At 37.3% G+C, this 15355-nt stretch overlaps 1 protein-coding gene across 5 annotated transcripts in view; it reads left to right on the top strand.

Moving 5' to 3' along the window:
- LOC114259356 (uncharacterized) overlaps nt 1-15355 on the top strand; it is an 87485-nt gene that overhangs the window by 48875 nt on the left and 23255 nt on the right. For 3 of the 5 annotated variants that reach the window (XM_082912716.1, XM_028199396.2, XM_082912718.1), the window contains 2 exons: nt 5746-5864; nt 10243-10382. In XM_082912716.1, coding sequence (XP_082768842.1) covers nt 5746-5864; nt 10243-10382 — 259 coding nt within the window. The remainder of the gene's footprint in view (nt 1-5745; nt 5865-10242; nt 10383-15355) is intronic. The other 2 variants (XM_028199413.2, XM_082912717.1) reach the window with 1 other exon arrangement.

The raw sequence follows: 15355 nt of genomic DNA, 5'->3' as shown, positions 1-15355 counted from the left end.
TCTATTGTTGTTGTTGAAGATCAGATCTGTTGTTGTTGTTGTTTAGTTTAGTTTATTTTTTGCCCAGGGAATTTTCGGGGTCGGGAAAACTCGATCCCCGTTAGGGGGCGGGGACGGGGGCGGTGATAGGTTCCCCGTCGGGGATCGGGGCCGGGGACGGAGGAATTTTCACCGTCGGGGATCGGGGACGGGGAGGGTGATCCCTGGCCCCGCCCCGGCCCGTTGCCATTCCTAAACTCCACTAACTTCCAAGTGTCACTCTTTCTGAGAGCTCTCATCTCTTCCATTATGGCATGTTTCCATTCAGGAATAGAGAGAGCATACTGAATATTGGTAGGTAGACTCATAGAAGACACTTTACACAGAAAAGCTTTTTATGAGGAAGACAGATGAAAATAAGAGACATGATTACTAATACGATGTTGAGTACATGATCTAACCCCCTTCCTATTAGCAATGGGAACATCAAGATCTGGAAAAGCAGGAATAGAAGCACTAGAATCAGAATTACCCAGACTCTTAGGAGAGGGGGGTGACTCTGGACACTCATTCGGAGAAGAAGTTGGCAGTAGAAGAAGAAAAGTAGTCTCTTGCATCTAGGTGACTTGCTGTCTGTCCTTGTCTCTGATATAAACTTTACTTGCTTCCTTTTCCTCAACAACTACTGCTTATCATTCGTTATTTGTTCAACAATTGGCGGAAGTGGAACAGGAATCTCTTCACACTAAGGCTCCTCCTGAAGGGATGATTGTGATACCGGGGTAGGCGGAAAATAAGGCCAAGACTCAAAGAAAGTGACATCCATAGAGACAAATCATTTGGGAGGATGATTACACTTATAACCCTTTTTGGTCACAGAGTAACCCAGAAAAACACACTTAAGAGACCTTGGATTCAATTTACCACGAGTGGATGAACGATTATGGACAAAGCAAACACAACCAAAAGTCTTAGGAGGAACAGAGAACCCGAAAGGGGTAGACCTGAACAAAACTTGAAGAGGTGTTCGTTTTTGAAGGATTTGGGTAGGAAGACGATTAATTAAATAAGCGGCAGTGAGAACCACTTCCCCTTAATAGGGTCGAGGAACCTGCATCTCAAAGTATAGACAACGGGCGACATCAAGGAGATGGCAATTTTTGCGCTCTGCAACACCATTTTGTTGAGGGGTATTAGCACATGAAGTCTGGTGAATAATGCAATGAGTGGTGAAGTAAGTGGCAAGACTGGAGCTAATATATTTTCCCCCATTATCTGAACGTAGAATTTTGACAACAACCCCAAACTGAGTACAAACCATTTTATGGATGGTTTGAAATACAAAAAATACCTCACTTTTATCTTTAATCAAATAGACCCAAGTGGCCCTAGAACAATCTTCGATGAAGGTAACAAACCATTTTTGACCGGTTAAAGACACAAAACGGGATGGACCCCATACATTAGAATGAATCAAAGAAAATGGAACTAAACTTTTATTAATTGGAGCAGAAGAGGCTCTGTGTTATTTTCCAAGTTGACCAGACTCACATTGAAAATCTGACACATTATTTTTCTCAAAAACAGAAAGAAATAAATACTTAAGTAATAAAATGAGGGATATCTTAAGCGATGATGCTACAGCCAAATATCTTCCTTGGTGGATGGTAACTGAATAGATGAATGAGCCAGCTGGTCTGTCTGATCCAGAATGTAGAGCCCATGTTTCTCTTTACCACTGTCAATCCTCTTCCTCGTGATAAGGTCCTAAAAAAACGATGATTAGGAAAAAAACGTCACGCTACAATTTAAGTCACGAGTAATACGACTCAAAGATAAAAGATGGGTAAACTACCAATAAGTCTTAATAGTTGGACTTAATTTCCATCAAGTCCTATTGAAAATAAGTCTTGGTAAAATTGTTGCTAAAAATAATTTTTTTGTGACAGTTTTTTATATATGTCGTTAAAAATTGACAATTAGTAATATGATTTTCATAAATTGTCGCTAAAATTTACAATTAGTGACGTTTTTTTATGACAAATTTTTCCCATAAGACCTATTAGACAATAAGCCTACTTATTAGGACCTACACGTAAGTACCCCATAAAAGATTAACATTGAAATTGGAAACATAGAGGATAGAAGACAAAGGAAGGGAAGAGCTGGCATGAATTAAACCTTTTCTTGACACAGATGGAATGGTACCATTAGGAATACACACTTTTTCCTGACCTGAGGAGGAGTTATACTTTGAAAATAAATTAGCGGAGCCAGACATATGGTTGGAAGCACCAGAATCAATAATCTATGGTACCGTCATATGAGATAGCAATGCACATGGAGAGGAAGCCAAGTTACCTGAATTGGTAAAGGAAGAAGAGGGTGCACCTGTAGCAAAAGTAGAGGCTTGACAGTCTAGCAAGTGGCGAAGAGCAATCTCAAAATCTGAGGCAGATAACCCCGAAACATCAGCAGCGGAGGAGATATCTGGAGATGAAGATGGTGGCTCAACAGTGTCTGAAAGATGGGCTCACACATTGGCCTCTCGGCCTCTAGGACTAGACTGACCCCCTCGGGTACCAGGACGGTCGCCTCGGCCACCAGAGGGAGTTCCATGCAGCGTCTAACAAGTCTCTCATGTGTGGCGAGATCGACGACAGTAGTCACAGTAAAGATTATCCTCCTCAGAGGAAGGACGAGAACCACGAGTCACATGGTCGCCATCGCGAGAGGGTGTAGAAATCAAGGCCAAGCGATTAATAGGAGCAAAAGGAAGCATCGTAGAACAGCGACTCTCCTTATTCTGTACAAAAGCAAAGGCTTCCTGAAGATTAGGAAGCATATCCATGCCAAGTATTTTGCTCTGAATCGGATCAGACTCCACATTTAGGCCTTTCAAGAATTTGAAGACCCGCTTTTGTGCCACAAACTTCCGGTAACCAGCATAATCAGTGGGACAGACAGGCTTGTAATCCTGAAGGTGATCTAGCCGCTTCCACCCATTGCTAAGGAAGGTAAAATATTGGAGGATAGTCTGGTCACCTTGTACCGACCTTTCAATGGAGTGACGTAATTCAAAAGCCTGTGAGAAGTTCCCCTTTTTGGAGTAAGTAGTTGCTACGGCCTCCAATATATCGTGGGCAGTGTCCATAGACAAGTAGCCCTCTCCAATCTTTGGAACCATAGAATGGATCAACCAGCCCATAATCAGAGAATTGGTGATCTCCTACTGGTCATAATGAGGGTCGGTGATATTGGGTGCCTGAACCCACCTATCAACATATCCCATCTTCTCCTTGCTTTTTAAGAAAATAGTCAGACTTTGCGATCACGCTAGGTAATTCTGACCATTGAATAGAGAGGTAGTGATTCTAAGGCCAGTGTGGAGGTTATCAATCATAGTGGAAGGGATAACAGAACTCTCGCCCTGAGATGGCTGAGAGGTAGTAAATTCATTGGTCAAATCCGCCATGGAGACTCTACTAACTTGTCCTCAAACATGATGCCTCAAACACGATGCCAATCACAAATCCGGAAGATGAGAGTGGAGTAACAAGCACAACAGGTACTAAAAAAAATAAAGAACGAAAAATCCAATGTGGTTTTGTTGCTGTACTGTTTTTACATTACCAGAGTTATTTTTTTTTTTGGTGTGTTTTTTTTTTTACTGTATTTTATTTATTTATGGAGAAAGAAACGATGTATATGTATTGACGAAGAAAGAAATAGAGAAGTCAGAGGCTAATACTAATGAAACAGAGAAGTCAGAGGCTGATCTCAAAGACCCCCAGGACTGCCGACACACCTATACGAAGGAAGAGAAGGTGCCGATAGACCTAGAGAAAGGAAGAGAAGGCTTCGGCTGCCCTAGAGGGGGGCCAACAGACCTTTCGCAGCCCTAGGTGAGAGCCGACAGACCAAGATAGACCTTCGGCTGACCTAGGTAGGAGCCGACTGGCCTTCGGCTAGCCTGGGTAAGGGCGACTTGCCTTCTGCTGCCTTGGGTGAGGGCCAACTGTCCTAACCAAGTGTCTGGGTGGCTTGGGCAGTCCTTCGGTGGAAGCAAGGTAATTTTTGGTTGGTCCAAAGTTTTTCCTTCGGTGGCTCTGATACCATGTAGGTTTAGAGAAGAGAGAGTTAGGGAATGTGTTAGACTTCATTGCCTTTTATATTAATAATACTAAATAATTACAGAAGTGCCATAAAGCATAATATATGGGCTAGTCCATTACACCAATCAAGGGAACAAATAAGAATAATAAATCACAATCACTTATTTCTTATTCTAACAATTTTTTCCCCTTATAATCTGACTCTTTACGACCTTTTGTTGGGTTGCTCGTCCTTCCAAAGAATTAAGCTGAACTTGAAAATTAACTACTACACAATTTTAAAAAGATTTTGATCTCTTTGGTTTTTAGAAAATATTCCTCTTCTGAGAGATTTTCTAGGATGCATAGACATGTTTTTGAACTTCCACAAAACAATAGGATCTTTCGCTCTGATACCAAACCAATGCAGGACGATTAGGGACATCACTGTAAAGGCTGTTTTGGGGCTGTGAAAGTATTGAAATTTGAGAAAGAAAGAAAGGAGAAGAGAAAGATAGGTTTAGAAATTACTCCTAAAATTCCTTAGGCATCACACTTAGGGTTGTATTACACAATCCATAAGAAACTTCAAAAGTTTTGAAAAATTCTCTAAAATATAAACTCTATTGAATTATAAGCATTACATGGCTTTATATAGAATTAGGGGACTTCCTAAACCAACTATAACAAAAAAAGGAAACTATTATAATATTTTTGACTTCTAAAATTAATTTAAGACTAGATAAGAAACATAAATAAAACCCAATTAAATAACTCAACCTACAAGACGACTCATGGGCGACCCCTGTAGCCATGACAACAACAATAATGAAAATTACCAAAATACCCTTGACCTAAAAATCCCACAAAACATAAAAATATTCATAAAATAATACTCTGATAATACTAGAAACATAATTATATAAAATTCTTATAAGTTTCTATGTGAAATCATGCCAATGTCCACATATCGTTGCTTCTTTGAATTTAGCATTCCTTGAGCTTCTTATACCTTGCATCACTTTCTTCTTCTTCTTCTTCTTCATCTTCATCTTCATCTTCATCCATCTCTCTCTCTCTCTCTCTCTCTCTCTCTCTCTCTCTCTCTCTTTCTTGTGCTTGCTTGCCCTGTCTAGATATGGTGTTTAGGAATAAGAAATGACAATAAAGACAACAATCTTGGAATGTCACCTCCATAATGTTTGCATCAAGTAGAGCTATGAGTACTAGAGAATACACTTCTTATTTTCATATGACTGGATGTCCGGGCATGCTTACGCGCATCTCGACTAATTTGGGACCCACGCGAAGTGTCGCTTTCACGTGGATCGGGCAAATCTCGGATAGAGTTAGCGGGCGTGGCTCTAAGTAGTTGATAGCACCTAGTGAGAGCTGAACTTGAAACATGGAGGGAGCACACCCTTAGGCCCCAAGTTATACCCTCTAGGCCAACCTCTTGGGGTTTACTAGAGAATACACTATGTGAACCACTTTTTTTACAGCAAAAATATTCACTCTCTCCCTAGTTAATTGTCTTTTAGTTTCTTTATTTTATCTCTTTGAAGGAAGCTGAATGAACTGGCTTTATATCACACCTCAGCATCTTGTATCTTCTCTTTGGCTTATTAACTCGCTTATTTTGTTTGTTTTATGCATGTTGTGGTTGAAAAAGATACTATTAATTTTGTTGATTTACAAGAAGTACATGTTGCAGATAATGCAAGTCCAGAACGCAACTTAACACGAAGTTGTTCATTCTATATAGGTGAGATAGCCATGAGCATCAGGAAGGTAAGTTCTTATACCCAATTTTTATTTATTTTATTTTATTTTTATTTTTGCCTGATTTAAAAAATAAAAAATAAAACATTTTAGAGTATGTGGCGTAGTGTTAACCTATATTAAATGGACTCTTCAAAATAAAATGAATACCCATGTTGGACACCTGACAATTGGTCAAGGGTGTGGGATGTGTCCAATACATTGCACTTTAAACCCCCCCCCCCCCCCCCCCCCCCCCCCCCCCCCCCCCCCCCCCCCCCCGGCTTGGCTTGAAAACATATGACCTCGCTCTCATTCAGAAATATGCACATAACTCCCCTATGGTTTGGAGTTAAGTGCAAAACTAGCGGAATCCGTTAACCTTAATAGTGCGCATTGCTCAAATGTTGTGAGGCGTGTGGCAATTGTGCTACAATGGAAGTTTGGGAGTAAAATTACTATATTGTCCTTATTGAAACGTTTTTCTGTTTTTTTTCTATTTTCTTCTTCAACTATCACCATTCATCTCTACCCTCAACCACCACCACCACTAGATTCTCTTTACATCCACTACCACTGGCATCAAGCCACCATCATTGAATCAATCACCAATCACCATTCATTGTTTGAAGATGGAAAACACTGGTGAAGTTGACCATTGTACGTAAAATCAATCTGAGAAACCTTAACCGTGTTGAACAAATTAAAAATGGGGAAAACCCAGAATTTTGGTATTCCTGGTTTTGAATAAGTATCATGAGGCTAGTGTGCTAATTAAAGATGGAAAACACATGCAATGTGTGATAATATGCATATTAAGGTTAGTTATTTATTCCTGCATTTATATTAATGTTGAATGCTTGCTTAGCAAACCTTAAAACTCATTTTTCCAAATACAGTACAATAAATTGAAATTGATATGTATAATCTGCCATTGAAATTGATATGAAAGACATGGATCTATGTCAACCACTAACCACTCAACAGCCACGAATGGTTATGCTAAGCCTCAACTCCACGGTTGCAACTGCCACCTTCACCACTTTTCACACCAGCATGTCTGGTCCATAGCAGCCCCACACCAAAATAAATAAAGTTAAATTACTTGGATTATGAGAAATAAAATTACTTATTAGGAGAAATTAGATAAAGAAGGGCAGTATAGGTATTTTGCAAAATTCATTAACAGAGTCATAAATTGCAGTTCAGTCCAAACCAAAAGGTGGTTATGTGTACATTTATGAACTATAAGGGGGTCATGTGTTTTTTAATTAAACTACAAGGGGATAAAATGTAATTAATCCTTATATGTGTGTATCATTGTAAATTTTCTATGAATGAGTAAAATGCTCTTTTGACACTGTATGTTACATATAACACCATTTTATTTCTCATAATAGATTAGAAATATAAAAATACGGACCTTTTTTTTTTTTTTTTTGAGTGTCCACATACCCTTAAATTTGATGTTTGATAGGTCCGGCCTTTAGATATACACCCGCACCTGAGTCCGTGTAACATGGGTGTTAACTAACAATTCAAAATAAAATCATGAAATGTCCTTTTGGTGTAGTTGAATAGCCTACAGATTGAAGGGTGCCGCACTATGGATATGGGTCACCAGAAACACTACTCCCAGAGAATATCCTAAATATACATGAAATGAGATTAGAAGGATAGAGTTGGTAGATAGTATGATTAGTGGACTTACAGTTTGTTTACTAGTAATCAAGTGATAGGAGACTATGGTAGAAGAATTTAAAATACAAGGTACACAACATAGACATGAATATGAGATACGGATAGAACATGATACACAAGATGGATGCACCAACCCAACAAATCTTTAAACAGTAGGACACAACATAATAATGATATGACAATATGTTTATATGTTTATGTATCTTTTGTGGATGTTATATAAGAAAAGTGTGTAATCTAATACTATTTATATATTTTTACTTAGAACTGCAAATTTCATTTATATAGTGGGTCTTTGGGAAGTGGGTTTTTTTGTAGGTTTTTTTAGTTGTAGGATATTATTGGAGAAATTTTTTTGTGTTTGGAAAGATAGCTGGGTTTTCTTGTGGTTGGATGTTATGTTTGTGAGAGAAAAAGTGAAATGATTATGGGGTTTGATGTGATATTTTGTTTGGATTTGTTTTTTTTCGGTTTTGTAACCAATTTGTCTTTTAGTGAAAAAAAACCAAAAAAAAAAAAAACCAAAAAATGAACTTCCCAAACAGCGCCATAGTACATGCTCATAATGTTTGCTTTCTCACTATTTTTTTATTTGTGAAATCTTCGTTACTATATTTTTCTTATGTTAGAACTTATCCATTCCATACTTTTTATTGGTTATACGTAATGTATTCGTTTTAAAAATGTTCCAAGACACATTTGTGGTCCACCACATAGGCCATGTTGGTGAAGTGTCGATAGTTGCATCTCTTAGGTTTCGTCAAAATTATCATATTTATTGAAATTTTATTTTAAAGTTAAAGACACAGGGTGTTGGTGTTTGAAACCCTTGATGTATTCATGCTACTTAAACTAGTAGACACAAGTGTGTAACAAAGATAGATGAATGAATAGAATGAGAATTGGCAAGGGTTATTTGGGTATTTAGTAAATGGTAGTATACTCTGTGTATTCTCTCACCTCTATTTTATTAATGAACGATATGTATTAGGGTTAATTAACACCCTAACACCTTTTTAGGTCTCTTCATTCTCAAAATAGTATCAGAGAAGTCTTAGGTTCAAGTCTTCTGCTTGCATTTTGTTTCTCTACATAATTGGATGCTTTCCCAAGACAAGATTGCACATAAGGGAGGGTGTTGGATAGCTTGATATGCATTGTTAGGACCTTCTTCTAACGCTTAAGTTTTTGGTACTAGTGCTGATCTAACAAGAATAATTGTTAAAGAGTTGTTTTTTCTATAGAAAGTGTAGAGTCTAGATTTGTTAAAGTTGAAGATCTCAACTTCGTGGAGTTGAATTATTATGGGACTAAGGGGTTGTTTGGGATGATCTAAATAATTATAGTTTTTGACTTTTTATGAAAAGATGTGTAGAAAAGTAGAGAGGTGATATGACCCAAATAAGTGCATTAGTTTATGCCAATTAGTGCCTAACTTAGACACACTTTGGTGATCTAAATTGTTTTTCTCATATGATCAATTAAGAAAATTATCCATGCAAAAAAATCAACTTGATATTGATTGTCAAACTATCAACTCATTTTTATCTATACGGCATACATGTTTTTAAGAACAGAACGTTCATTTGTTATAATATATATGTGATTTGATCATGTGATCATTTATGTCTGTCAACTCAATTTTTTGCATGCATGTTCTTCTTAGTTTGTCATATGAGATGAACAGTTCATATCTATGAGATGGGTACAAATTGGTCCCACAATGCTTTAACTTCACATATGAAGTTGAGATCTTCAAATTTAGAAAACCTGAACTTAGAAAGTGTAAGGGTCATGATGGTATTGTTAGCTCTGCTAACTTTATCATGAAATTGCCAACTAAGAGAATTCAGAAAGAAAAGGATTTCAGTTCCATATAAGAGCAAATACAACATTCTGATCTTCACTAATTGTTGTGACACAAAAGTCCTACTTTATTACTTTAAAGAGAGAATTTGAGCGAACATGTAACATGAATCAAAGTCAATGAAAAAATTTGGTTGTATTAGGAAGATTTTTTGATGAGGAAGTTGAGTTATCTTGGAAAAGTTCTTGTTTCAAGTTCTTGTTTTTGTGAAGAAAAAAGGTCTCCTTGTTTCTTAGGAATGTGTATAATTGGGTTCATAGAGAGAGGAAGGGATGATGTTTGTCATTAATGAGCTTGCAGATATTCTTCTTACAGTATGGCCATTAGAATTGGTCAATCTTGAAGTTTCTAGATCCTTCTTTTTGTTTTGTGCATTTTAGTTATTCGAAGGTATTTTATGTAGCAGTTTCATTTTCATTCTTTGTTGAGGGAGGTTTTTTGAAGGACATGTGGCCCCTCATGGGCCACAAGAAAAGTTAATGCCTTGCACACCCTAAGATGAGTACCTTTATTTATTTATTATTATATATATATATATATATATCAGCATCAAAAGGCCCTAAGATGAGTACCTGCTGTACAGATTTCCAGCAATGGAGTTGATCATTAATTCTTGCTGCTGTTATTTGGAGTTTCTCTTGAAGTTCTCCATATGTTAGTAGCAATTGATAAGCTGCTCTGTTCTAGAGATTGCAATGTACATAATTTAATGCCTGATGAAGAAGATAGCCTATTTTCTATGCATTAAACCTCTTCTTTTTCTTTTCTTTTCTTTTATTTATTTATTTATTTATTTTTTGTAAATGCCTTAAGTGAACAAGTTTTTCTCTTTTCTTTCAGGGTTCATTTTCTTACAAGCTTCCAGCCGATGACATACTGAAGGGCTGTGATGTTGCTAATACAATTATTGATTTGTCGCATAATAGTGTTATGGCCAGTACACTAATAGGAAGCATAATTGTCTTCATTCCTATATCAAGGTACAGAATAATGATTTGAAATTTCATTTGTTGCTTTTTTATCTATTATTGGATGGATGCTTTGGGGTATATACAGATTATAAAGGCATGGGGCTGCGTGCGTGCGTGTGTGTGTGTGTGTGTGGAGAGAGAGAGAGATGGAGGGAGAGGCTATTTCTTGGTTAGATAAAGTATATTCACTTTGACAACCTAAAACAGAAGCCTATAGGCCCTACACCATGCTAGAAGAGTTTTTGGTCAAAAACAAAGTCATGGTAGTGTTTAGAGTCCTTATTCTAGAGTTAGTCTACTGTTGGTCACTTTCCTTCATGTTTCTTATGTCTTGGGAGTCTATCGTAATTTGGTAAATTTTCAGCTTTACTGGACTTGGACTTCAGAATATGGTTGCAATTCACACTACACGTTATGTTTTTTGAGTTTATATGTAGTCTAAAATAGTTATAGAATCTTGTAGATGGTCAAAGTTGTTGGCTCCTTTTTTTGAAGTGTTAGTCCTATTGGAAGTAGTAGCAGCCAATATAGGTGCATGTAGTCTTTCTGTTTGGTGAGGAGTCAAGTTTAGAGATTGTGATTGTGTTTTTTGTGATTTTGCTTAGCCCTTGCGAGGGTAAACCTCCCTTTCCCTTCTCTTCATTTATTTCTTTCTTTTTCCCTTCTCTTTGCAAAACAACCAAGTTATTGTTCTTGGGTTACTATTCGCAACCTTGATTTCAAGCCCAAAACTTTTTTTTTTGGGTGAATACAAGCCCGAAACTCTCTCCAAGCAAGATCCAAGTAGGCCCAAACTTTTCCCTACTCTCTCCAAGCAAGCCCTAATGAACCCCAAACTATTCCCCTACTTGCTGGCTTTCAATTATGAAATAAACCATCAAATTGGCCATTGTTTACGCCCTTGCAGCGCGCCAATTCTGAGAATCCAGGAACGTCCAACTTTTGAAATGAACTAAAGCCTTTCTCCTTTTAAAAACCCGAGAAATTTTTACTTTATAGAAGCCTAACCACCCAACTTCCTGTCTTGTACCCTTAAAAATGCCCTTGTTTCTTAAGCTTCCTACATCAGAGAGAATGTTTATTGAAATTTATATTATAACAATAAACAACAATGGCATTGAGATGAGGAATTGAAAGATGGGACATAGGGACCACAGGTGAATATTGGATTTAACCATGATGCAAAACTCCATTTAAGCTCTAGGAAATTTCTTGAGTATGAAATCTAAGAGATAAGAGAGCACACTTTTTTCAATTGTTCCCCCACAGAAGAATTCTCTTTCTCTCGTTTAAATTAAGTACCTGTTTGTTTGTTTATTTATTTATTTATTATCTTTTAGGTAAATGGATAAACAGAAAAAAGGGATGCCTTCCCAATAAATTTCCCCCAAATCCCTCAGGGAATGTAGTATGATGAGAAACTTATGTCCTATGCTTTTGAGTTGAACAAAATGATTTGCTGATTTACTGTACATTGTCAATACCTATTGATTGTTGACTGAGGGGAGATCTGTTTTTTAAACACACCATTTGGATTGAGGGGAGGGAAAGTGTTAGTTGTGAGGTGAAGGGAAGCGAGGGAGGTTGTTGAATTTAAAGTGTTTTTCTGGCTTTTATTTTTATGTATGTATTTTTTTTTGTTATTTATTTGTTTTATTCTCGCTTGCACTTATGTACTACACTTGTCTATTTTTTCGGTCCTTTGACAATCTCTTTATTTTCCCCATGATATCACTTTCCAAAGCTTGAGACCTCTTGATGTAGTACGCCGTAGGGGGAAAAAAGCAGAAGATGGCCACAACCCTAACATAATTGGCCACAGCCTAAAACTCAGTATCTCATTCAATCAAAGCTAACTATTACAATGGATTGACCTAATATTTATGAGGCTTAAAACCCTAATTCAATAGTTTATCAAATCCTAATAGAAAAGGTCGCAAATATTAATCAAATATTAATAGAATTCCTAGTTGAATTTTGTAATATATTATATGACAATAAGGTTGAATATGGAGAGATAGTAAAGACATAAAAGATAAAAGAAAGAATACAAATGTTTAACCTGGTTCAACCAATCGTGGCCTACACAGCCCTATGGGCTACATACATCTTTCGTTCACTCAACTTAATCCTCTTGATTACGTGGTACATCATATATATATATATATATAGTGAGAGATGTAATCAAATTCTTTCAATTAAGCGATTGAAATAAATCAAAGATACAAAATATCGTGACAAATACAAATCATAGGATCTCCATATATTTTGATATCTTTAACACTATAATCTTATCCTCATTACTCCCAACCAAAATAAGTATTTTGATTAAACTATAATTTAAAAAGAAAATAAAATACCAAAATAATTAATACAAAAGACAAATTTATAAAATCTCTATGCACACACATTTTGCTTCATTCTCCCTAATTGAGAAAAAAAAACTCGTCCTCAAGTTCCCTTTAAAGTGTTGAACTTTTCCATGATTGAGAACCAAAACTTAGAATATGCGGCATGCTTTGTTTTCTTCCCACACCAATTACTCCTGTTGCCCATAGTGTTGACAAGGTCTATTAAACCTGGACTTAACACACAAAAGAAATCTTTAATACTGATTAAATAATTTTCTTCACACTTGATCAAGTAATTAGTTGGTGGAGCATCAATAGGATCTGACAAGTCAAGTTCATCTATAGGTTCAAGAGGCTCTTCTTTTGGTAAGAGCAGCATCTGTGTTAGAACATCTTCTTGGACTTCCAAAGTTTCTGCTTGGTCAATAGGTTTCACATAATTCTTACAAGCACTAAGAGGAAGTTCTAAAGTATTTCCTAACAAGGGTCAACAATTATCCAAACATGATTATGCCAGTTAGAATGTAAAATGAGGAAACTTAGGGTTAGGAAGAAGAATAGAAAGGAATTTTTATATATCTTATAATGTTGTGCTCAACCTTATATCAGTACATTAGCAAAATATATATACAAACCGTAATATTGCAATATGACCATCATACCCTCAACTTAAGTAAATATTAACAATAGAACATAAATAACTATTCTAATACTCCCCCTCAAGCTGGAGCATAGAGATCAAATATGTTCAGCTTGACAAATAAGCTACGAAATGAAGACCAAGCCAAAGGTTTGGTGAGAATATTAGCCAATTGATCTTCAAAACAAACATAAGGAGTCACAAGTTGCTTACGCAGTAAGAGATAACGAATAAAATGGCAATCAATCTCTATATGTTTGGTTCATTTATGAAACACAGGATTATTGGCAATGAAGATAGCAGCCTGATTATCACAAGTCATGCTTATAGGAGTGGGAACAAAAAAACCAAAATCTCAGAGAAGAGATTGAACCTAGAGCAGCTCAAAAGCAGTATGAGCCATGGCATGGTATTCTGCCTTGGCGCTAGAACAAGCAACAACATTTTGTTTCTTGCTACAATAAGTAACAAGATTACCACCAACAAAGGTACAATAGCCCGAGGTGGAATGGCCGTTAGTCCTATTACTAGCCCAATCAGCATCACTAAAGCCAGTGACAAACAATGAGGAAGAGGGTTGATAGAGCAAAGCCCAATCGGGGACACTCTTCAAGTATTGCAAGATACGACATACAACATCAAAATGAGGTTGGCGAAGAGTGTGCATAAATTGACTGACCACACCCACATTATAACTAATATCTGGATAAGTGACAATGAGATAGATTAACTTCTCAACTAACTGACGATAACGACCAATATCAGGAAATAAGTCCCCAGTTTAACCATCAAGTTTGACACTAAAATCCATGGGAGTATCACTAGGGCGAGTGCCTAAGAGTCCAGTCTTAGTGAGAAGATCAAGAACATACTTCCGTTGAGAGAGAAACAAGCCCTAAGAAGAGCGAGCAACTTCAATCCTAAGAAAATACCGAAGATGACTTAAGTCTTTGGTGTGAAATTGTTGGCCTAAATACTGCTTCAAATTAGCAATACTAGTGGAGTCACTCCTAGAAATGATGATGTCATCCACATAGACAATAAGAACAATACTCCCAGAAGATGAGTGGCGAATCAAAAGTGGAACAACAAAATCCATAGGTAATGACAACAGCACTGAAGCGATCAAACCAGTCACTAGGAGATTATGTAAGACCGTACAAGGCCTTCTGCAAGCGACAAGCAAGATGCTCTTGACCAGGCACATCATAACCAGGGGGTTGATCCATATAGACCTCCACTTGGAGATCGCGATAAAGAAAGGTATTCTTGATATCAAGTTGATACAAAGGCCAGGAGTGACTAACTGCAACGGAGAGTAGGATCCGAACAGAGTTACGACGGGCCACAGGAGAGAGAGTCTGTAGATAATTAACACCATAAGTTTGGGTGTAGTCTTTGGCAACCAGGCGAGCCTTAAGCCGCTCAACAGTCCCATCAGAAAGATACTTAACAGTATAAATCCAATGACAATCCACAATAGATTTGCCAGAAGGTAGAGGGGTAATTTCCCACGTCTGATTCTTATGCAGGGCATGCATTTCCTCATCCATGGCATGCTTCCAACCAGAGATAGACATAGCCTGCTGATATGAGTGGGGAATGGTAATACTAGACAAACTGTAGGCAAATGAGTAAAGACCAGGAGAGAGGCGATCATAAGAAACAAAATTAGCAATAAGATGTTGAGTGCAAATACGTTTACCTTTATGGATAGCTATAAGAAGGTCATCTGAAGATACATCGGCGGATGGATTAGGAGAGACGGGAACCTCAGACGAAGGAGATGAACTGGTTGGGCCATAAGACATAATGCGACGAGCTTGAGACCGTTGATGAACCTGTAATGGAGACGTAGAGGCGAGATTGGAAGGAGGTGATATAAGAGAGGAGGAAGGAACATAAGAAGGAAGAGTAGGAGTGAGGCTGGCTCTCCCTCACGATAAGAGAGAAGATCAGTGGATAGTTGTTGTCCAGAGGAGAAAAACGTA

This window comes from Camellia sinensis, unplaced genomic scaffold (genome assembly GCF_055761805.1).
Source record: "Camellia sinensis isolate YWXY unplaced genomic scaffold, ASM5576180v1 Unanchor4, whole genome shotgun sequence".
In the NCBI taxonomy this organism is placed as follows: domain Eukaryota; kingdom Viridiplantae; phylum Streptophyta; class Magnoliopsida; order Ericales; family Theaceae; genus Camellia; species Camellia sinensis.
The sequence above is the reverse complement of the archived record's forward strand: the minus strand, read 5'-3'. Positions and strand labels throughout refer to the sequence as shown.